The 24894-nt window shown below is 40.4% G+C and overlaps 1 protein-coding gene across 2 annotated transcripts in view; it reads left to right on the top strand.

Annotated features, from left to right (window-relative positions):
- The window catches only part of ubxn7 (UBX domain protein 7), a 119193-nt gene that overhangs the window by 85782 nt on the left and 8517 nt on the right, over positions 1-24894 (top strand). The window contains exons 7-10 of one of the 2 annotated variants that reach the window (XR_005942407.1): positions 2147-2237; positions 7428-7555; positions 7872-8271; positions 16251-16314. Coding sequence is in view for 1 of the 2 variants with exons in the window: in XM_041182940.1 (XP_041038874.1) it covers positions 2147-2237; positions 7428-7555; positions 7872-8271 (619 nt within the window). In the remaining variant the exon portion in view is untranslated. The remainder of the gene's footprint in view (positions 1-2146; positions 2238-7427; positions 7556-7871; positions 8272-16250; positions 16315-24894) is intronic. The other variant, XM_041182940.1, reaches the window with a different exon arrangement.

Below are 24894 nucleotides of genomic sequence, written 5' to 3'. Positions count from 1 at the left end.
TGTCAATTAAAATCACCATTGATTATCACTGTACTTTTCTCACAGCCCTCGTTATTTCTTCTTATACACCCAGTCCTACAGTGTGGTTATTCTTAGGGGGCTGATTAAACTACTCCTACAAGTGACTTATCTTTATTATTTCTTATTGCTACCCAAACTGTTTCTACCTCTTGATTGCCAGAACTAGGGTCATCTCTTGGCCCTGCCCTGTATGAAATCAAGTCATCTTAGTTGCTTTCTCCTTCTGTCACACACTTGTAGTCTACTTCCCTTTCTTAAAAATATTCTGTTTGAAGGATAATTGATCTCCAATCTCTTCTCTCTGAGCTTGAATCTGAACTAAATATTGCAGAAGCTAATTGGTTCTGCCCTTTGAGATCATGCATTTACAGTGAGTTAAGCTTTTAGTATGAAATTTTCTACAGCCCTGTTTGAGTTAGAAAATCTCTAGGCTCTCAACTTTACTGAAAGTCTCTTCATAAGGCCCAAGATGATATGAAAATAAAGCCGTTATCAGGAAAAACCTTCAATTGTGTTTGTTTCTTTCGCATCCTGAATAGTTTGTTCCATGATGCCCTCTACCCAGCCAGTTATTTTCCTGAGGGGATGTTTGACAAAGAGTCTTCCAACTCCCTAAACTACATCAAGCATGACTCCAAATATTTGCCTGCCTAACCTTTCCCCATTATATGTTGCAGACTATTTGCTTTCCTTGACCTGATATTCCCATGCCTGAGTGACTGTATTTGGAATCCTGAAACTGTCCCTAAACAGATGTTCATCCAGCCATATTTTTTCTGAAGATCCTAATTGACAGACAAGCTTATTTACCTGGGAGTTTAATATTCGTATCTGATTCGGGGGTGGAAATTCACCTTGATCTAATCATGTTTGAGGTTGTTAATTTTACAGTTCATGCTAAATAGCTTGCCAACATCTACATTTATTTATTCCTCTCAGCATTTTTTAAAAGCATGGATCTACCTCCTCCTGATATTTTCTTGAAAACAAGTTCAGTTCTGTAGATCTCTCTTGATAACTTGGAATTTTAAGTTTGGGAATCATCCTCGTATTTCCACTCTGAATCCAGTCCCAGGATATCCTTTTAAAGGTAGAATGCTGAAAGCACCATTCACTATTCTAAATGTGCTCTCGATGTTGAACTACATGTGATAGAACAACTCACTTTTGCTGTTGATGAAATGCCTTTGAGAAGTATCCCAGTACGTGACTGACTGTGCTAAGTTAAATTTGTTTTCAAAATTTCAAAAGCACCCAAATTGTTTATTTTTCCATCTTTGACAACTAATTGTCTATTCTAATGGTTTCATATTTTATCATTCCTATTCTTATAGGCAGAACTTTCCATACTTTAAAATCCCTTATTCTTCCTTCAGCCCATCCATTTAATAGTGTCAAATCGATTTGAATTCTCTTCTACTCATTATCTAAAAGTGCCTTTCTTAAAACTGTATGTGAAACTTTAAGTTTTTAATGTCATAATCCTTTCTAGCTATCTCTGGTTCTGAACAGGAGCATATAGCATGTGGTGTGGATATAAGGGGAACCCACAACAAGGGCAGTGTTTAAATTGAGAAAACCAGTCTAGGTAGATGCACTGCACAAACCGTATAATTATTTTTAAAAGAATAAACTTCCAGCACTCCATGAAGATTCACACTTGCACTTGAAAAAATCCTCAGACATTACCCATCAGCAAAAGAAGATTGACATTTCAGATTAATTGTAGAAGGAGAGTTAATCCTCTTTAAAAATTCCACATTCCATTTTTGGCTAATGGGTGACAAGATGAAAAATTGATCACCTATCCTAGTGTTTAAGGACTTTCTCATTCTTCAGATGGTGTTGTCTTTTGCAGTATCTGGACATCCTCAGGTTAAATAATTACCCAGGGGGGCATTTATTGAATTGTGGGATACTAGCATATCGTTCATAAATGAAATGGAAATAACCACCTGGCAGAACTTTAGTTATTTGATTTCATCTGAATGAATAGATTAACACAGTGTGTTTGACATTCTCTATAGCCTGATGTACCCATTTACTCTTTTCTCATTAGTAACTAGCATTTATTTCAAGTGAACAATCTGTGAGACCCAGGTTTGACAGCCAGTCTCTTTTCTAGGTATACCATGACAGTGAAGAAGGACAACGATACGTCCAGTTCTATCAGCTCTCAGACTTCCCTTATGTGTCTATACTAGATCCCCGCACTGGTAGGTGTCCTTTCATTTAGAATTTCAACAGCTTCTCAAATAAAATAATGGTGCTTTTTTAGCCTACATGGCTATAAAATTGAATAGAAGCACCTTGGCATTCAAAGAAAAATTCAGTTTTGTACTTGCAGTGTTTCAGTGGTGACTGTGCTACACTGCTTGGAGTATGGAGACTTTCTCATAGAACCCCTTTTAGAAAAGGATCTCATCAACAGAGCCCCTTTTAAAAATAAAATTGATCCTATGGCATTTTTTATTGATGTGATTAAAACACTGTTAATGGTTTATTTTAATCTGGTTCATTGAATTTTGGCACAACTTTGCAGTAATAAATTTGAATTTGGTACTTTCTTTAGATAGGGGTGATGTTTGATACATTCCTCTTGGATGGATCAATACTGCTGTACAGATTTAAAATAGACAATCCAGCAGAGTTAATAGCTACTTGGGCTTGTAATTGAAAGAGGTGGTGGCATAGTGGTAATGTCACTGGGCCAGTAAACCAGAGGCCCAGGCTAAATGCTCTGACATGGGTTCAAATCCCATCACAGCAGCTGGTGGAATTTAGTTAATTAATAAAATCTGGAATTAAAAGCTAATTTGATTCACTCCACATGATATCAAGAAACAGCTGAAGGCTATGGGCCCTGACAGCATCCAGACAGTAATACCAAAGTCTTGTGCTCCAGAACTAGCCATGCTGCTAGCCAAGCTGTTCCGGTACAGCTACAACACTGGCATCTACCCAACAATGTGAAAAACTGCCAGGTATGTCCTGTCAATAAAAAAAAGTAGGACAAATCTAACTTAGTCAATTACTGCCCCATCAATCTACTCTCAATCATGAGCAAAGTTGACAGCACTATCAAGCGGCACTTGTGCAGCAATAATCAGCTCACTGTTGCTCAGTTTGGGCTCCACCAGAGCCACTCGGCTCCTGATCTCATTACAGCCTTGGTCCAAACTTGGACAAAAGAGGTGAGGTGAGAGTGACTGCCCTTGACATCAAGGCAGTATTTGACCAAGTGTGACATCAAGAACCCCTAGCAAAATTGAAGTCAGTGGGAATCGGAGGGAAAACTCCCCAGTGGCTGGAGTCGTACCTAGCACAAAGGAAGATAGTTGTGGTTGTTGAATGCCAGGACATCGCTGCAGGAGTTCCTCAGGGTAGTGTCCCATGCCCAACCATCTTCAGCTGCTTTGTCCTTCATAAGCTCAGAGGACGGGGGATGTTTGCTGTTGCTGATTGCACAATGTTCGCCATTTGCAACTCCTTAGGTACTGAAGCAGTCAGTGTCCATATGCAGCAAGACCTGGACAACATTTGGGCTTTGGCTGATAAATGAATGTAAGATTCAAGCCATGCAAGTGCCAGGCAATAACCCATCTCCAAGAGCAGATCTAGCCATCACCCTTTTGACATTTAATGGTATTACCATTGCTGAATCCCCCTGGGTAGGCAGGTCTGCAGTGGTTCGTGGCACCTTTGCTAATTGACCAGGCAGCCTGGTTTATTGATGGGATCTGGGGAGGTTGAACTGATTATGAAAGCTGGGAAACTTGCCCCTTAGCTTCAGCCAAAAGCTGTGAACAGTAGGTTGGTACTGACTGGGTGGGGAAGCTTACTATTGTTACATACTCCAAGGCTGCAGCATAATTCTTTGTACATGTTTGGGGGTGGAGATCAGCAGTGGTGTATCCAGAACCTGGGCTCTGTTGAACAATGCATCCAGTAGAGGAGAGAATGCACCCTTTAATTGGGAAAACAGAAACCCCCATCTGTGTGGATGTCTCAGTAGCTTGGTTTGGAGGCTGTTGAGGGTGGGGATGCTTTCCCTGTGTTGGCGAGCTGACTGAATGGAACGCCGAAAACTAAGGCAAGTTTCATCTGTCTGAAAGGGTGGTGGAAGCAGATTCAATAATAACTTTCAAAAGGAAGCTGGATAACTAATTTGAGGGGAAAAGTACAGAGCTATGGGAAATGAAAAGAATTAGTCTAATTATTAGTTTTGTCAAGGAGCAGGTACAGACACGTTGGCCAAATGGCCTCTTTCTGTGCTGGCCATCATTTATTTCCCATGCCTAACTGCCCCTGAGAAGGTGGGGCAAGTAACCTTGAATCACTACAGTCCATATGGTGTAGGTACACACACAGTGCTGTTAGGAAGGGAGTTCCAGGATTTGTCCCAGTGACAGGGAAGGAACAGCGATATAGTTCCAACTCGGGATGATCTGTGACTTGAAGGGGAACTTGCAGGTGGTGGTGTTATCATGTGCCTGCTGCCCTTGTTCTTCTAGGCATTGGGGGTTGCAGGTTTGGAAGGTGCTGTTGAAGTTTTGGTGAGTTTTTGCAGTGCCTCTTATAGAAGTGGTGGAATAAGTGAATGTTTAAGGTTGGCTGATGGGATGTTGATCAAGTGGACTGCTTTGTCCTGGATGGTATGGACCACCTTGAGTGGTGTTGGAGCTGCACTCATCCAGGCAAGTGGGAGAATATCCCATTATACTCCTGACTTGTGCCTTGAAGATGGTGGAATGGCAGTGGGGTGTCAGGAGGCAAGTTGCCCACCTTAGAATACTCAGCCTTTGATCTAGTCTTGTAGCCACAGTATTTATATGGCTGGTCAATGGTGAACCCCAGGATGATGTTGATGGGGACTTCAGTGATGGTAATGCTGTCTAATGTAAAGAGGCTGATGATTGGATCCTCTCTTGTTGGAGATGGTCATTGCTTGACATTTGAGGTACAAATGTTACTTGCCACTTATTAGCACAAGCCTGAATGCTGTCCAGATCTTCACAGAATTGTTGCGACGCAGAAGGAGGCCATTTGGCCCATCGTATCTGCACCAGCTCTCCAAATGAGCATTATGACTTAATGCCATTCTCTTGCCTTTTCCCTGGAACCCTGCACATTGTTTCTATTTAAATAATCATCTAATGCCCTCTTGAATGCCTAATTTGAACCTGCCTCCACCACACTTCCAGCTAATGCATTCCAGACCCGAGCCACTTGCTGTGTGGAAAGGTTTTGTCTCACATCACATTTATTTCTTTTGCAAATCACTTTAAATCTGTGCCCCCTCATTCTCCATCCTTTTATGAGCAGGAACAGTTTCTCCCTATCTACTCTATCCAGCCCCCTCAGGATTTTGAACACTTCCATCAAATCTCCTCTTCGCCTTCTTTTCTCCGAGGGGAGCAGTCCCAACTGCTCCAATCTATCTTAACTGAAGTTTTTCATCCCTGCATCCATTTTTGTAAACCTCTTCTGCACTCTCCAATGTGTTCACATCCTTCCTATAGTGTGGTGCCCAGAACTGTACACAGTACTCCAGCTGAGGTCTAACCAGTGTCTTATATAAGCTCATCATAACCTCTTGCTGCATGCAGACAGGGCCTTTTCTTTTTCTCTGGCATTACAAATAGGACTGAACATTGCAATCATTAGTTAACATTCCCACTTCTGATCTTATTATGGAGGGAAAGTCAGTGATGAAGCACCTGAATATGGTTTTAGGGCTCTGTCCTAAGGAACACCTGTTGCAGTGTTCTGGGGCTGAGATGATTGGCTCAGCCAGTGGAAAGCTTTCCCCCTGATTACCAGTCATTTCAGTTCTCCTAGGGCTCCTTGATGCCAAAGAGAGTCACTCTTGTTATTGCCTGAATACTTTTGTCCATGTTTGGATCAAGGCTGTAATGAGATCTGGAACCAAGTGGTCTGGTGGAACCCAATCTGAGCATTGAGCAAACGATTGGTTAGTACCTTTCACGACACCTAATTTATTTAGTGCTCCTCTTGTATAATAATTCATTATTGCATACCAGTGGATATCAAATGTGGGAAAAGAGCAGAGAGGCTCAGATGGAATACTGAAGGTACAGTTGAAGTGGAAGATTTTGAAAGTGAGGCAGGTGACAAGGTGGGTGGAGAATTCCAGGAGCTTATTCACTAAAGGAGAAGCTACCAATGGAAGGAACAAGGAGAATTCTGGTGCTGGAGGAGTGTAGATGATGTGTCGGGACATAAAATTAGAAAATTAGCATCAAGAAACTGTGCGTAAAATAGAGCTGAGCTTCACGTGCTGTGCCTCATTTGTTTTTGAAGGCTATGGCTCATGCCAGTGCAGCAATTGTTCTATAAATGCTGATAACCTTTATTAAGAAGCAATAAAGAATCTTTCTTAAAAACAAAAAAACTGCGGATGCTGGAAATCCAAAACAAAAACAGAATTACCTGGAAAAACTCAGCAGGTCTGGCAGCATCGGCAGAGAAGAAGAGTTGACGTTTCGAGTCCTCATGACCCTTCAACAGAACTAGGTGAATCCGAGGAAGGGGTGAAATATAAGCTGGTTTAACGTGTGTGTGTGGGGGTGGGGGGGAAGAGAAGTGGAGGGGGGGTGTGGTTGTAGGGACAAGCAAGCAGTAATAGAAGCAGATCATCAAAAGATGTCACAGACAACAGAACAAAAGAACACAAGTGTTGAAGTTAGTGATATATATCTAAACTAAACATTCGTTTAGATATATGTCACCAACTTCAACACCTATGTGTTCTTTTGTTCTGTTGTCTGTGACATCTTTTGATGATCTGCTTCTATCACTGCTTGCTTGTCCCTACAACCACAACCGCCCCCCCCACAACTTCTCTTCTCCCCCGCGCCCCCCCCCCCCCCCCCCCACACACACACACACACACACACACACACACACACACACACACCTTAACCAGCTTGTATTTCACCCCTTCCTCGGATTCACCTAGTTCTGTTGAAGGGTCATGAGGACTCGAAACGTCAACTCTTTTCTTCTCTGCCAGTGCTGCCAGACCTGCTGAGTTTTTCCAAGAATCTTTCTTGATGAGAAGTTCAAGCAATCGGTTTCCAAAATATGCAGATGCCAGTCCGTTGTGATTGGCATCCATTTTTTTTTTGTCTAGCAAAGAAATATGAAGGGTGATAACTAACCAAACTATAAATGATCATGGTGCAGAACCTGAAGGAAACATTTTCAAATATTAACGGGGATTTATAATCGGAAAGCTGAAAATGTTTGTTGAAATTTCTCCGCAGTGAACCGGAAAGCTATTGTTTAATATTGTCAGTGAATTCAAATATAAATATTCCCCCTCACTTCCCTTCTCATCATCTGCACCCCACCCATCCCCTTACCCATATTATCTTTTTCAGGTCAAAAGCTAGTTGAGTGGCGCAACTTGGATGTGAATTCCTTCTTGGAACAGGTGACGGGGTTTTTAACAGAACATGGTCTGTTAGATGGACTTTCCTGTAGCCCACCAAAGAAACGTCTGCGTTCAGTAAGTATGCAGAGGCACAGATACTACCTGGATTATGTGTATGCTGAAGGCAGTCCACTTTACAAGTACCCTGATGTTGGCTTCGAGGGCAAGAAAACATAGTATTCCATGGAGCCTGATGTATGTGTTTTGCCAGACTAAGGGGTATGGTGGCCAAGTGAATGTTAACTTGAGGGGTGGAGGGAAAGGAAGCCCTGGGTGTCTGTGTTTTGGAATTTTGGGGTGATTTTTTTTTTTCAACAATTTAAATAGTTTGATCCATTATATGGTTTGCCTACAGTAATTTATTGCTGATCTGTTTTGACTGATCTGTTAGGAGAGTTTAATTGATGCCAGCGAAGATAGCCAGCTAGAAGCAGCAATCAAGGCATCTCTACAAGAGACGCACTATGAGTCATCTAGCCCAGAGAATGAAGATCAGTCAGATGAGGAGTCGGAAGCAGAAGCATTCTCGGATAGTGAAGGGTTCATCTCAATCAATGGATCGGATGAAGAACGGGAAGAGGAAAGTAGCACAAAAAAGAAACCGTCACCCCGCAAGGATGTGAGCTGTAAACAGCCTCGTGTTGAATTAACTGAAAGGACTGAGACAGGGAAAGACACTGGTTTAGAATTTTCCTACAAGGACATGCCTGAGAAAATTCAATCAGGGGGAGACGCAGCAACCTCAACAAAGCAGCAGGAGATAGACACAGCAGAGTATTTTGATACCAGTGGTAAGGACTTATTTCTATTTTTCCTTATTCATGTATATCGTGTATATAATGAATAACATAGTTTAAAAAAACACTGATGAACTGGTGAGTTAATGAATAGATTCCCTTCAACAATTTAACTCTATATTTTGAAGTTGAATGATCAGCTTGTAGAATGGGATGCTATATTTTATCTGCTGCCCTCATGATCCTGTGTAAGCCAAGATCAGTTAAGTAGTAATGTTTTTCTAGAAATATCCTGAAAAGAGAGATTTGTCAATATTGTCCAGGTTTTGTTTTGAAGGAAAGAAATGCCTTGATAGCTGGGAAAGGCAGGTATGTTGGTGCCCTTGGTGTAGCTAAGAGACATTCGCACTGCTGTTTTGATTGATTTTCCTGGATTTACATTATCAAAACACGGAAAATTTAAAAACATTAAACTCTTATTTTGATGTACTAGCTAGAACACTTGTGACGTCGCTTGGTGAAGTGAACTGGAGGTTTTATGAAATTGCCAGTGTATTCAAAGCCGTACTGCCTGGGGATACTGTACTAGGGGCACCCCTGGATCTGGTAGTTACTGGGTTATGATCTCTGGGGTTAGTGGTGTTTTGAGGTGGACTCCCAGGTTATGTTCACAAGGTCCCAGGTTTTCAGGAACACTGCAGACTGAAATTCTAGCAATAAAGAACCAGATTTTGGATCTGTGTTTTGGGAACAAAGGGCATTGGGGAGAGGGTTCTCGTGGCTTGGAATATTGTTGGTGGTTCTGGGATTAAGGACCACTAAGAATGTGATTTACAGATTTGAGAACTCTGAAAGGAAGTCCTGGGATCTGCAATTGTGGTAGAAGAAATCTGAAGATGGAGATAGATCTTGCATGACTGGGGAGTGGGTAATTGGAGCATTGGGGATTTCTGCAGTACTGGAAAGGGAGCATAAACAATCCTTCACTGTTGCTTGGCCAAAATCCTGGAACTTTGTTCTTAACAGCACTGTGGGTGTTCCTATAACACACGGACTGCACCGGTTCAAGAAGGCAGCTCGCCAGCACCACCACCTTCTCAAGGGCAATTGGGATGTGCAATCAAAACACTGGCCTAGCCAGCGATGCCCACATCTCACAAACAAATTTTTTAAAAATGAATTTTAGAAGTACTACTTGTTGTAGAAATTTTTGTAAGCTCATTAATAGATGACTACATATTCGAAATCCAGGAAAATGGGACTTAAACTGCTGTAGAGCTCTTTTAATCTATTAGAATTCACTTGAAGTATCAGTCCCTCTCCCCCCGCCCCTTTCTGTCACCATTTCCCTGACCCATTTTACACTGAGGCGCTCCTATTAATTCTTTCTCCATTGTCTTTCAGTTCCAGCTGTTGCTTCTTGCCTTTAGAAGCATTAAATGCAAATGTTCTGCTTAAAGTTAATGGATGGAAAATCATAAATTGATATTGATTCACCTGTTAAGTTTACACAAATTTCCATAAGCAAGCAAAAAGGAGAAAAGCACCTCAGGTTCATTGTTTATGAAGTTCCCACGTTCTCATTAAAAATTCTTAGAACCCATTCCCTATAAGACAACCTTTCATTGTCTTCTATACCTATCAACAGCAAATTCAGAGTAAAAGTTGCTGCTGTTCATCCATCTCTTGGGCTGTTTACTTTCTGGAGTCCACAATGGGAAAGCATAATAAGAATTAGCAGGTGTTGGCCATTTGGCCCCCTCAAACCTGCTGTGCTATTCAACAAGATCATGGCTGAGCTGATCTTGGCTTTAGCTCCAGTTTCCTGTCCCCTCCCCAATAATCCTTGACCCTCTTGCAGACCAAAAATCTGTCCAACTCAGCCTTGAATATATTCAATGACCAAGCCTCCCATGCTCTCTGGGGTAGAGAATTTCAAACACTAACAACCCTCTGAAAATAGAATTCCTCCTCATTTCCATCTTAACAAGGAGACCTCTTTTGTTTTGAAACTGTGCCCCTGAGTTCTAGATTCCCCCACAAGTGGGAACAACCTCTCAGCATCGACCCTGTCATGCAGCCTCAGAATCTTGTTTCAGTGAGATCACCTGATTCTTCTGAAGTCCCAACCTGCTCAGCCTTTCCTCATAAGACAACCCTTTCATCCCAGAAATTAGCCTAGGAAACCTTCTTTGAACTGCCTCCCAATGCAAGTATATCCCTCCTTAAGTAAGGAGACAAGAATTGTGCACAGTACTCTAGATGTAGTCTTGCCAATGTCCTGTACAGTTGTAGCAAAAATTCCTACTTTTACACTCTGTACCTTTTGCAATAAAGGCCAATATTTATATAAATTCATCATGAAGCTGAAGTCAAAGCTTAAAGAATTCAATCGTTAATTTCTTTCGAAATCTTGGCTGAAGAAAATCTCAAATCCTCACAGAAGGTAAGGACACACTCTACTTCTCCAACTCCTGTCCATACATATTGCATGTTAGAAAATTCTGCAAACTGCACATGTTCAGAATACACGAGATTGAAATCCCTATCGTAATTATTGACTTGGAAGCACAAGCTTTCAAGAAGGCTGACACTGAGGTAGATGCAATAATAAAGATACCAAGTATAAAAGAAATATAATGGATAAATATAATCATGTTATTGTGAAGTTTGTATTTCTTTGAATTTTTATTTTGCTTAAACCTTTGTTTTGGACAATTGCTGAGGAAAAGAAGTGGTCGAAAAATTTTTAGAAAGCGTTTTGAGTGAGCTGTGAGGAGAAGACTATACATTATCACCTAACAGTCAGACCTTTAATTGAACAGCACAGTAGTACGACAACAGGAAGTAAGATTTTGTGTGGGAAAAGTGCATGAATACCTGAAAACATCAGGAAAAATTCAAATGTTTCTTGAAATTAAGCAAATGAGAAGCAGTATAAAAGTATACACTGCCAGGTTAATCCAGAGCACAATTTCTACTTAATTTGGTGACAAAAGGGATATAAAAGTCCAAGTTCAGAATTGGTGTCAAAAAGCACTTCTTCACAAACAATGATTCTTAGCTGAAACTGCCTCCTGGTAGTAATGCAGGCAAGAATTGTACAGTTATAGAAGAGACCACAAGTTTCTATGGAAGGATGGGCTGTTTGGCCTCTTGTACTGATATTTGTGATGATTGGCTGCAGATTGACCTAGTGTCCAATCCAGAGCTGGCCAAAATAATGCCCAAATAGGGAATGTTGATATTCTTATGGAAAAGGGCTGTACAGAAAATGTTAGCCATCATCAACATTGCAAGTGCCTTGACTCCCTCCCTTTCCCCAGCAGTTGCTGAAGTATGTGGGATCAGAGCAGCTTGAGATACTGTGCTTTCCAATCATGAGAAAAAATCTAATCCTGTCTAAAAGTAGCAAATATCACTGGAAATTCAGTGAATTGATTTTAATATGAAAATTAAAACTATTTGAAGGAATTATCTGACTCAAATAACAAACTGGGTGGAATTTTGTTTTTCTTTCACAGGATGTGGGTATCCTTGGTTAGGCCAGCATTTGTTGCCCATACCTAATTGTGCTTGATGAGGTCACGATGAGCCACTGCCTTGAATCGCTGCGGTCCGTGTACTTATACAGTATGGATAGGGAGGGAGTTCCAGGATTTTGAACAAGTGACAGTAAAGGATGTTTTGATACATTTCCAAGTCAGGATGGTGTGAGACTAGGAGAGGAACTTGAAGGTGGCTGTGTTCCCATGCATCTGCTGCCCTAGGTGGTAGAAGTCACGGGTTTGGAAGGTGCTGTCAAAGGAGCCTTCATGAGTTGCTTCAGTGCATCTTGTAGATGATGCACACTGCTGCCACTGTGCATCAGTGGTGGAGAGAGTGAATGCTCAGGCTGGTGAAAGGGGTGCTGATCAAGCAGGCTGCTTTGTCCTGAGTGACACTGAGCTTCTTGAGTGGTGTTGGAGCTGCACTCATCCATGCAAGTGGAGAGTATACCATCACACTCCTGACTTGTACCTTGTAAATGGTGGCCAGGCTTTGGGAGTCAGGGGTTGAGTTACTCGCTGCAGAATTCCCAGCCTCTGACCTGCTCTTGTAGCTTTATATCCCTCAGGATGTTGATACTGGGGGATTCAGTGATGGTATTGCCATTGAATGTTGATGGAGGCACTCTTCCTGCTGTGGTATATATGGCAGCTTTTTAAAATAGTGCTGTCTGAGAAAGGTATTTGATATCTTTTCAATTGCCTGTCATTATAAAATTAGCCAAAACATGACCTGAACAACACATTTCATTGGCGTTTGGTCTCAATGTCACAGATTGCACTCACTTATCACCTTGTGACCCACAAAACTGAGATGATCAGAGGTCTGTTGCACTTAATATCATCATGTCCTTTTTTGTGTGGAGCCAGAGGGGGTTGTGTAGTTAGATCAGTTATTGTGACTGTTTTAAATTAGTAACTGTCCTGCTGTCCAAATATTATTGATATTAGGACTCAGTCTAGGATGTCCACCTCCTTCAGGTGCCATGTCTTAAAAGGGTGTTGGCGACCATAGACTTCCGTTGGATTGGTTCATGATTGCGCTTGGCAAAGTACTGCAGTGGTTTGCTGTTGCCTTATGCAGTATGGCTGACCAGGAAACTCTCCCGCTCTTACCACCTGCCATCAGGTGTATTGGAAGGATTTACAGGCTGATAATCAACCTGTTTGACCATGTTATGAACCAACTTTCAAGTCCCTCACTGTCCTCAAGGTTGGGACTTTACCAACACTCCACAAGATGACCTCACCCCAGGAACAGTGGCTCATATTTTTGTAATTAGCATAACTTTGGATTTTGTTTTCTCCATTGTCCTTCAACTACATGTGAGGGAGTTCCTTTTAGTCAGGAGCCAGCCACAAGGGTGTAAAATTCTTCCATACTGATGATGAGAATTATATTAACAGGAGTTTGATCATTTCATATTTACAGTCTACTTTATTTCAGGTGACACAGGCCTTTGAAGGGTCTAGTGCTGCAGTGTCTCCCTCAACAGGGGCCTTGTTGCCAAGCTCTGTCTGAGAATGGATGGGTAGTTCGAAGAAAGCTTCTAAAGGGTCCTCTCTGGTACCTTTTGAAGTTTTAGATCATTGACTATTCTGTTTCAAAAGCTGCCAGTAATTGGGTGATGACATGCTCTTTGTAGTATAACATACTTTTTGTAGTTTGTCAATTCCCTTCTAATGTTTTGACTATAAGGACAGAGGCTTGCAAAGAACTTTGAGTTATTATTCTCCAATGAAGCTTCTCATCATTAGGTGTCTGATCCAAAGAAGATAACTGCAAAATAATTCTTGACTTTTATTGTTTTGAGAAGTAGACTGAATTATGTTAGTTAATATAACCTAGATAAAAGTCTGTTGGTTTTTATATTTTAATTTTCTCCAAAACTTTATTTGTGGTTTTAGCCTGACATCCATAGTCTTGTCAATATTTAATATATACTATGTTATCAGAGAGTCTAGTGTTTACCTGTTATCCCAAATTAATTAGTAACAGAGGCCATACAGTCTGCCTGTGGAAAATTGGGAGCTTTGGGCTTGTGTTAAGCATGGAAAAGAAATCCGCAGTGAGCTTGAATCACAAAAGTCAATGGACCTCTCCATGTTCCACAAAAAGGTATTGATCGGCTTGGCTGCCTTGATAATTGTAAGCCTCCTAAATCTGTTTTCCACTTCTTGGGGTTCTTGCCTTTCACTTCAATAAGACAACAATTATCATTCACTGTAGAAGTTAAATAATCGGAATGTTTACAAATGTTGAGAAGCTCTTTTGTTATAGCAAAAGATTAAGCAATCCTAAATTTCTGGTTACTCAGCTCACAAGCTGGGTGCCACTTTCAGCTTACAGCTCCTAGATCCTGCATGTTGTACCACCAGGCCTGCCTGCAGCCAGGAGATGGATCTGTAATACTTCAGCCACAACACTGCCTGTTATGGAATGCAAAATTATTACCTTGCTTTATTTCCTCTTCCACATTCTGAGGAAAAGCCCCAAAACAATTCAGAGCCAATGAATTGGTGATGAAGTATAGCTACTGTTTTGTTGCAAACATGGCAGCTAATTTGCACACAACAGGCTACCACAAATAGCAATGAGATATTGACCCATCAATCTATTTTAATAGTGTTGGATAATGGATAAATGTTGACTAAGTCATTGGTAAAGCTCTCGTGCTCCTTTTCGATTAGTGCATGAGATCTTTACATCCACAAGAACAGGCAGACAAGTCCCGGGTTTAATGTCTCATCTGAACCTTGGGACCATTCACAATTACACATCACCCTAACTTGTGAGTCCCGACAGTTGTCAGAACAACTTAAATGTTTGTGATTCACATAGATTTATATATGCAAATATATAAAGTCTGAATAAATGCTCACCTCATACTAAACATTTGGAATATTGTGCACACTTCTGGTCACCATGATATATTAAGGATACTGAGGCCTGGGGAGAGTGCAAAAAAAGACTTCTGAGGATATGAACATTTAAACAATGATAGGTAAAGACCTTTTGATCCATTCAGTCTGCACCACACAATTGTGATACCTTGTGTATTACTATATACAGTTCTCATCCTACTCGAAACCAGGTGATGATCTGAGGGAGGCAAAGAAGCAGATAGTAACCCAGGCCAATGTGGTGGTAAAAATTTGGATAATTCTTCTGACTCAGCTAGGTGCACAAAACCTGTTCAGGAGATCACTCTGGCCCTGAATTCCCTAAAATGCCTACCTTTTGTCCATGCCAACTAGAAATGGGCACAGCTCTTGTTTGAAGGAATTCAGTGAATTAATGGTCATCGCATGAGCGAGCAAACTGTGTTAAGCTTCAATATCTGTTTGGCAATAAAGACCGAGACTAAAACTGACTCCATCAGTTTTTTTTTCTGGTGCATAAAACTCTGTCCAGGGAGAACTTGTCTCACCTGTTATTCCTTTTATACAATCAAATGGGTACTTAGGTTGTTAACTAATAATTAGCAATTGAACTCCTTTAACTGTTTGCTTCCCCAACAGATTCCCTCCTTATAAAGAAAGTAACCCTTAAGTTTATATAATCAAAAAATAACAAACATGAATATATGTTTTTCATTCAATAAATGCACCTTATTCCCCCCCTTAAAAAATAGTATAGATATATCCACACGAAAGGGATATTCCTTTTTATCCTGAAGAAAAAGACTCTGAGGATCTCTAATAACTTTTTGGAGCTCACTCCTCTTTTCACGAAGCAGCTAGATAATTGGTAACTGCTATTTAATCTTGGCAGTCTCTTTATTCTTGAGCGTCTGTTTTAAGCTTGCAATGTCAATTCGCAATCTCTTTTGTAGAGTGAACATTTTCCCAAAGTGATGAGACATTTGATAGGTACCGTTCCTGAATACCTTTTCCATTTAAAATTTCTGTAAGCATCTTTGATATAAGAAAAGCCACATCTACCTCAACAAGGGCAGGAGTCTCTGCTGCCAATGTACTTTTTAACAATCCTTTGTATCTTTTTAGATTCCCATGCCAAAGGGCAGCATTTGCCTTTTTCCCCCATGAAAGATATTACAAATTCTCCTGCACTCAAAAATCCATCACATAGATTTGCATAAGATGACTCACTAAACACAATTGGTTTCTTTTTTCTAAGATCACCCAAAGATGGGAATTTCAAAACACACTGCTCCATTTTTAATTTAGTCAATGTTTTGTTTGCTCGAATGATTTCTTCAGCCTTGGGATCATTCACTTTAGTGCTCAGTTCCAAAGCATCAAAACTGACATCCAACCTTAGTTCTGAAGAAGAGTCACCTGGACTTGAGACGTTAACTCTTTCGCTCCACAGATGCTTTCAGACCTGCTGAGTTTTTCCAGCAATTTTTGTTTTTCAGATTTCCAGTATCCGCAGTATTTTGCTTTTATCCAACCTTGTTTATTTGCCTAGCCAATTGAGTTGCCCAATTGGACTTCTGAGTTCCTCTTTTTCCATTTCAGATGCTGCTGTATCTTTCTGGGATGACCTATCATGACAAATTGCAATGGGCTTGATATTCTCAAAGTAGGTTTGCTGATGTAAAATGACATGTGATTCAATCCAATGTATTTAAATGCACCAGAAGCCTGACTTCCAATTTTAAACTCTGTTCTGAGCCCATTAATGATAACCGTTTCAAATTCGCTACCACCCCACAAAAAAATCATCTACATGCATCATAAAGATGCCTGCAAGTTTCCCTCTGTGGTGCCAATAAAATATTGCTAGGTCTACTTCCAATTGAAGACAGCACAACTTTTTAACAAAACTGACCTCAGAGCAATACCAAACTCTGGAGGCGCCATTTAAACCTGTTATGGCACAGTGGATGGTAAATGCTAAGCTGCTCAAATCCCAGAGGAAAAATTGAAACAACTGCCACAACTGTTGTGCAATTTTGTGTTTTTATTTCGAGCTGCGTGCCATGAATTCAGTAGTAATAAGTCCACTGAGTTTTTGAGGATTTTTTACAAAACTAAATAAAACATTTATTATAGGTTTACAAATTACAACTATGGTAAGTCCTAGTTCCCCTAATTAATCTGACTCCCAGTTACACTCCTGTTAAGGCAAGAGTAAAAACAAAATAGATTTTAACAAACCCAAGCAAGGCACACAATTCCCTGGACAGGGATACTCAGTGAATTCTCTTCGCTTCGGTTCCTATAGGCAGCAGCTTGGTACATCGAGGCTGGAGGCTTTTCATACTTGTTAGATCTTAGAATGCCTTCCTCTTTTACATAGCCTTATCTCCTTCATATATATTTTATATATACATTCAAAGGGGAAAATATCTCATGAATAAATTTCATTGGTCTTCTCACCTCATGACCATAATCTAGTTCAAAAGGACTAAAACCAGTTGATGCATTAGGAGTATTCCTAATAGCAAGAATGGAATTCCCCTAACCTGATCCTGTGGAAAATCCTGACTATACACCTGCATCATAGTTTTTAAAGTTTGATGCCATCTTGTGACCCAGGATGGTAAGCTGTTGACTTAAACTATTTTATCCCTCAGCTGTTCATTAATTCCTTAGCCAGCTGTGACATGAAATTTGAACCCTGATCTGATTGTATTTCCTTAAGTAAACCATATCTTGTTTAAAAAAAAATTTAGTCAACTCTTCCATAACTCTTTGTTGTAATATTTCTCAAAGGAAACCTTGTAGACACATCCATTATTGTCAGTAAGTACTTATAGTCTTAGGGAGGGGTCCTACACAATCAATCATGATCCTGGTATAAGGTTATTCAAATGTTGGAATTGGAATTAAAATTGCTGGCTTAATCATTACTTGTGGTTTCCCTATCACCTGACATGTGTGACATGTAGTCACATTCTGTAGAACATCTCTATGCAGTCCAGGCCAATAAAAATGTTTTTGTATTTTTGCCTGTGTCTTTCTAATTCCTAAATGTCCCACCATTGGAATTTCATGATCAATTCTCAATCTAATTTCCATATCCAAATGTTATAATAACCTGATGCACTTCCCTCCAGCTTTCATTTGCTGAAACATGATAAAAGCTGCTGTTTTTCTCATTAAAACATTACCCATAAGGTAGTAACATTCTGGAATGCATTCTGCCTCTGTTTCAGAGTAAGCTATCTGATAAAAGTGTCTTATTTCTGTATCCTTTTTCTGTAACTACACCAACTGCCCTGAGTTAAACACCTCAGCTGCATTGTCCTCCAGTCTTTCTTTCTGAACAAGCTTATCAGGCACAGTATCAGCTAATTGGACTTCCACATCTCCTCTCTGCCTTTTAACTTCCTGTTCTTCTTGGTTCAACCTTTGAGCCTGTGATCGTGTTATCACACAATCTGGAAACAATCCAGGATGCTCTCGTTGCAACTGTGGAAAACACTTCTACAAGCTGCTGAACTACCATAGGCAACGCTCGCATCTGTGATCCATTTATATCATTACCCAAAATAAATTGAACCCCTGCAATGGACAATTTTTCCACTACGCCAATAATCACCTCACCTGTTTTCCACTTACTCTTTAAATTTACCTTTCACAATGGAATAGGTTTAGCATCTCCATGAAACCTCATTTATTATCACCTGTTCCTGCAATACTCCCTCTGAATAATAAATGTCACTGTCCCACAACATTAAGGATTGACTAGCCCCTGTGTCTCTCAAAATTAACATCTTTATCTACTCCACCCTGTACACGTGGAAAGACTTTCTCCTTCACGTACAAAGTCTTTAAACTTTTCTGCAACCTGCTCCTCAGAGCTCTTTTGGATAAGTTGTGAACATATTCCCACTTCTTTACCTATCCCTGATTCTTCCTGTTTTACCTGTACACAAACCACTGGTTTTTCCTGTCCCTGAACCTCAGAACCCACCGTACTTTTACTTTCAGAATTTTTCTGCACCCCAATAATCCTAACAGATTTTCCCTGCAAATCCAAACACACTAACTTCATATGTCCAACTATTACAATGAAGACACTTCAATTTTTGAGCGTCAGCTCTATCCTCAGCACCTTCCATTTTATTCTGAGAAAGAACTTCCCGGGAATTTCCACTACCACCTCTTCCCTGACTAGTCACCTTCCTTTCACCTTTCCACTTTCAGTCCTTCTCTGATTTAAAAGAATCAGAAAGGTTTAGCTCTATGAACTAATTCATAATCATCAGCTATCTCTGCTGCTTGTCTTATCGTTTGAACCGCTTGTTTCTCCACGTGAGTTCTCACTACCGAAGGAATTGAATCTTTAAATTCTTCCAAAAGAATTACCTCTCTAAGAGCTGCATATGTCATCTCTATCTTTAATGCCTGTATCCACCTGTGAAAATTACTTTGTTTTACATACTCAAACTCAATATAAATTTGCCCAGGCTGATTTCTCATATTTCTAAATTTCTACCTGTATGCCTCGGGAAGCAACTTGTGCACTCAAAATAGCATTTTTATTTTAACCACATCACAGCTTACCGACAGTGAAGTATAAACCTCGTGCGCTACCCACCTGCCTACCCACCTGTTTGCTTGGGCAAACTTATATTGAGTTTGAGAGAGTAAAACAAAGTAATTTTGACAGATGGATACAGGCTTTAAAGATAGAGATGACTGGATTGTAACAACAATGTCTAGTTTTCCTGTGGCCATTTCACCTGTTTAGCTATCTTCTGAAATGAAATCAAGAATGCTTCAACATTTCTTTCTTCAAATTTTGAAAGAGCTTGTACAAATTTAAATATCTCCCCACTAGGTTCTGATCTGGTACTAAGTCCTTTCTCACTTTCTGGTGTCTCTTTTTTAACTGCCAGCATTTTAATCTGGAATTCTCTCTCACTTTCCTCCTTTTCTATCCTTGCCATTTGTAATTCTCTCTCCTGCCTTTCTGCCTGTTCCCTTTGCAATGTCTTTTTTCTTTTTCTGCTGTCTCCAGTTCCAATTTTTTCCATTTGCAACTGAATTTGAGCCCATTCCAATGACACACCCCTTGGAAAATTCGGCATCTCAGATATTCCTTCCAATTTTAAATGCTGTGCTATACCTTCAATAATGTCTGATTTCCTTACCCCTGCAGGTAATCCTAATTGTAACATCTGCCAATTCCATTAACTTTGGTTGGTTTACAAAAGGTAAATAAAGCTAAATTATAATTTCAGTGGCCAGACAATTCTTTGTAACTGCCAACGCCATTTTGCAGTCACTCCACTTTTTAAACAGAACCTCTCAACAACTCCTGAATTCAAAATGCTTCTTGTACACATAACCTTTAAAATTCACCAACTCCAAACTAATCAAGGAATTTCAAATACATCCCACAAAGATCCCGCAGTTTTGTTATGGCATAACAGATGGTAAATGCTAAGCTGCTCAAATCCCAGAGAGAAACTTGAAACAACTGCCACAACTGTTTTGCAATTTGTATTTTTATTTCGAGGTGCGTGCCTTGAATTCAGTAGTAATAAGTCCACTGAGTCTGAGGGTTTTTTACAAAACTAAATTAAACATTTATTAATAAAAGAAATAATCTTAAGCACATACACAGGTTCACAAATTACTACTGATAAGTCCTAGCTCCCCTGATTAATCTGAATCCCAGTTACACCTATGTTAAGGCAAAAGCAAAATAGATTTTAACAGATCCAGGCAAAGCACACAGTACTGGACACAGATATTCACAGTGAATTCTCTTAGCTTTGGTTCCTATTGACAGCAGCTTGGTACCTAGAGGCTGGAGGATTTTCACACTTGTTAGATCTTAGAATGTTTTCTATTTACACATATCTTTCTCTCTTTTATATATATTTTCCCCTTTGAATGCAAATTTCATTGTTTCAGTATGTCTTTGGACATTACTTTTCTAGTAATAACCTTTCATGGTACTAATTTTATCACTAAGCTTTGGAAAAATAAACTCGCTCTTTGGCCCCTTCTGGCTAAGTGTAACATTTCACCCTCTCTTTTGAAATTCAGACTACTCTGGTTTATCAAAAAATGCAAATTCTCCTTTACACCACACATTCAAAGACTTCAGCCATGTTTATTTATTTAGCATTTCAAACCTAGCTTCTCTTAAACCTCTCAATCTTCAGACCAGCTGTTTTTAATTCAATTAAGTCCCACACGCGCGCAACTATCCAGACCCCAATATTCCTACTTTACAGTAAATCCCAATAACACTGACAATTATTATACTTTCATGACAAACCATAAACACATTTACTTGGCTTCCAGAGTCCCTTCTGTGTTTGGCACCTCTTTCAGTGGAAGGGGAAAAACTTCCTTTTGAAGTTGGTGTCCCTTCAAAAAGGCAGCTTTAATATCAGCGGACTTACATTCCCAAGCATTTGTAGCTAACAGAGCCAAAATGATCTTCAGAATAACTTTTCCTGCTGTAGGTGGATCTACTCTTTTATATCCTGGTCACCCAATGTTTCTTCAAAACCTCATGCTGCTAGCCTGGCCTTAGCTATACAAGTCCTATTTGGAAGCACCTTTTGCATATCCATCTGAGAGAGTTGGTTGTCCCTTATCTGGCACCTGTGTATACCCCAAATTCTTTCCAACTATGTAGTTCTTGATGTTTGATAGCTTTCATTAATTTATCGTCTAATTTGTTTGAAGCTACTAAGACTTCTCGATCACATGGGCTTCTGCTCCTTGTAGCTTTACCAGTCTGTGCCATGTTTTTTGACTTTGTTAAGGCACACCCTCTATCCTGCCTTCTATCTCGTTCCAGACTGTTACTGCTTGATCTCCTTCTCCTATTTATAGATGTTCTTTCAACCATTCCTGATTGCTTCCTAGAGGCATGTTTACTCCCAGACCCACTATCTGAACTGATGATGCTAAGTTTTGGCACCTTTCATTTTTGTACTTCATGTTCCCAATCCATTAGCTTAAACTCCTGTCCTTTACCTCATACCTTTAACCAGTTTTTATATTTTCCAGTGGCCTTCCCTGCTCTACCTACAATCGCTGCATTCTTCCATTGGCTAGCTCTTTCTGGCAACTATGTAACTTTAGTGTCAGCTTTCGGCAGTTGTCCTCTGGGACAAATTGCCTCATCACGTTTGTCGGAATTACTGTCTCCAACTTCAGCAACCTGATCCTCTCAATCATGCAACATATGGGTATGAGAAGTACATGGTTCCTCATCACTTCCTATAACCCTTTCCGGACCCGCAAATTTGTAATCCGCGCAAGCTAACTTCGATGAATGTACCTGAATAGTCTGGTTCCCATGTTGTAAAATGGCTGTTTTCGGGCCTTTCCACTCATCAAGTCCTTCTCTTTTATAGTTTACCATGTCTCCCTGATTGAAAATAGTTTCCGATGGTTGTACAGTGTGTCTTTAAAGCTCGCTGAATTCTTTCTGAAACTTCGGCTTTAAGGAATGCTCTTCTACCTGCATGTAGTGCATTTAAATGCTTGGAAAAGGTAGAGCTAATCATAGTTCCCTCCCAAGCTGGGGGATGATCACTCAGGACTGAAGGAATCTTTGGATTTCTACCAAAAACCAACAATATGGACTATAGCCCCCAACCATCTGCAGTGAATTCTTGGCATGGACAGCCCATGCTACAGCAGATATTAATTTACAGCTTGGTCTGTCTGCTAAAATCTTAAGAAGCATCTCATCTATCACCGTGTGATTCCTTTCACTCGATCCGTTTTTAAAAGGGCTTTCTGCTGCTGTATTCATAACTATTATATTCCTTTTCCCACATATCCTGAAACACTCTGTTAGCAAATACTCCCCCATTATTAGTGAGGAATTTTGCCAGTGGTCCCAGTCTGGCCCCTGTCCACTTTTCCATAACCTAAACCATAATTATTTTTCTTTACTGTGTATGATTGTCGACTGGCTGAACATTGTTGCCAAGTCTATGAAATATAAAATAAAAATGTTCTTTTCTTTATCCCACACCTTTAGATCCATTGCCACAACTTCACTGAAGTTCTTCGCTAAGTGTCGACTCACTATTGGCTTGCGATGGTGTCCTTCTGTATTTCTTATATATATCTATCGGTTATCTCCTCTATAAGCTTAATGTACTCTCCATCCCTATTCCTGCATCCCTAAGCAACATTTTTAATCTTTGGGAAAGTGGTGGGCAAACTGCCGTTGCAATTTTAACACAATTAGCTTTTTGTCCTGTAAATTATTTTCCCCTGATGCTAATAGCACTTCTTTAATTTCCTTAGTAGAAAAATTAGGTTTCATTAAAGGAATATAGTGTCCAGATTGTGTAAATTGTAAATCCACAGGTTTTCAAAATACATGAGCCTTGTCATTCTCCATGTCCATTTGCGCTTTCTTCATTGATGACCTGCTCAACAGTAATGGTATTTGACTAGCCACTATGGCTGTACTGATGAAATGATTGACTCCAGCTATCTTACAGGGAATCACTACCCTTTTTGAAGCTTTTAGGGTATTATCATCTCCAAATCTAAAGCTGGTGGAATTCTCAAATTCCTTTACCTTATTCCGGTCCTTGTCATTAAAGAGTCCAGGTAGCGTTTTAATCAGTCTATTCTACATTAGATGTGCATCCGCTATCTAGCACTGCACAGTTGAAGGACTCTGCAACCAAGACATTCATCACCAGGCTGAAACTTCTTGTAACTAATACAATGCCTTCTCTTTGTTCAATAACTCCATCTTCCTCTTCCAAGTCTTCTGTCTCATGTTTATTTTCGAACACATTAAATAGTTTAGGACAGTTCATTGCATAATGGTATTTTGAATCTAACACATCAATTGAACACACCCTGGGCATTTCTGAGGTTTATCCTTTTATTGTAATTCCCCAATTCTTTTCTCCTGCCATTATTGTCAAAAGTGTTTCTGTCCACATCATTTTTAGTTACAAATCTCCTTTCGTGCTGGTGCCTGGGTCCTGTTTCTAGACGATCTCGCCATCCTGTTAACATTGTATTCGCCATTTTCTGTCTTACTGCCGAATGACCCATTTGTGCCGCGAACACTACTGGAAAGGAATGTTTTCAGAGGAATTTTTTTAGAGCTTCTGGAGCCTGTTCTAGCAGCGTGTGTCTTCCACAAATTTAACTCCTCAAATCTAGAAGCCTGTCCATATTTGATGCTTTGGCACAATCTAGTAACTTGAATGCCAGCACTGATTGGGGGAATTTCTTGATTGAACTTTTGCAATCTTGCAGTAGACTTTAATCTACTGAATTCCATTATGTAGTCTTCTGTGGAACTATCCTCCAACTTCCTAAATTTGTTAAAATCTGACCATGTTTCATAAGCACTTAATAAATCATCCTTTTGATAGATCTTATCCATAGGCCGGCATTTTCCCCTTGGCAGTTTGGGAGGGGCGGGGAGGGGTGCGGTCGCCGAGGGGAAAATGACGTGGGATGACATTGGCAGGAATCCCTGATGTCATCCCGGTCCATTTAAATTTTTAGAAAGGTGGGCGGACAGCGAAATCAGCTGTCTGCCCGCTGACCTGTCAATGGCCGATTGAGGCCATTGACAGGCTACTTAAAGTACTTAAAGACCTGCCCGGCCAACCTTAAGGCTGGCAGGCAAGCCAGGAGCCATAGCGGGCTTCTGATTATTCATGAAACTTCATCCACTGGCGGGATGAAGTTTCATGTCCGTTTTGTACAAAAACAATAAAGTTTGTGTTCTTTATTAACATGTCCCATCTCGTGTGACATTGTCACATGAGGGGGACATGTTAATTTTTTAATGTTTCTATTTTTAAAGTTTTTACCACTGTCAGTAATCTCCCTGAGACAGGACTTTGCCTCAGGGAGAATGCACGAAAGAGCGCACTTTGACAGATGGGGAATCCCTCCTCTGGCCCCGCCGCACAGGAAGCGCATAGCGCTTCCCATCAGGGATACTGCTGAGCAGGCCTTAATTGGCCTGCCCACTTAAAATGGCGGTGGGCCCCGTTTCAGTGGTGGGGGTTGGCTGCCTGTCCACCACCAAGCCAGTGGGGCCCGCCTGCCTTCCAAGGGCAAGATTCTGCCCATAGAATCTAATTATGTTTCCAAACCTTCATCTGTGTCCAAATGCTCAGGCTCCAACTCTGAAAGTACTTTACATCTTATTTTGCTTTTGTATGGTAACGAAAGTGCCAAG

The sequence above is a fragment of the Carcharodon carcharias genome, chromosome 2 (genome assembly GCF_017639515.1).
Source record: "Carcharodon carcharias isolate sCarCar2 chromosome 2, sCarCar2.pri, whole genome shotgun sequence".
Taxonomy (NCBI): domain Eukaryota; kingdom Metazoa; phylum Chordata; class Chondrichthyes; order Lamniformes; family Lamnidae; genus Carcharodon; species Carcharodon carcharias.
This window is presented reverse-complemented; position numbering and strand designations above follow the sequence as displayed.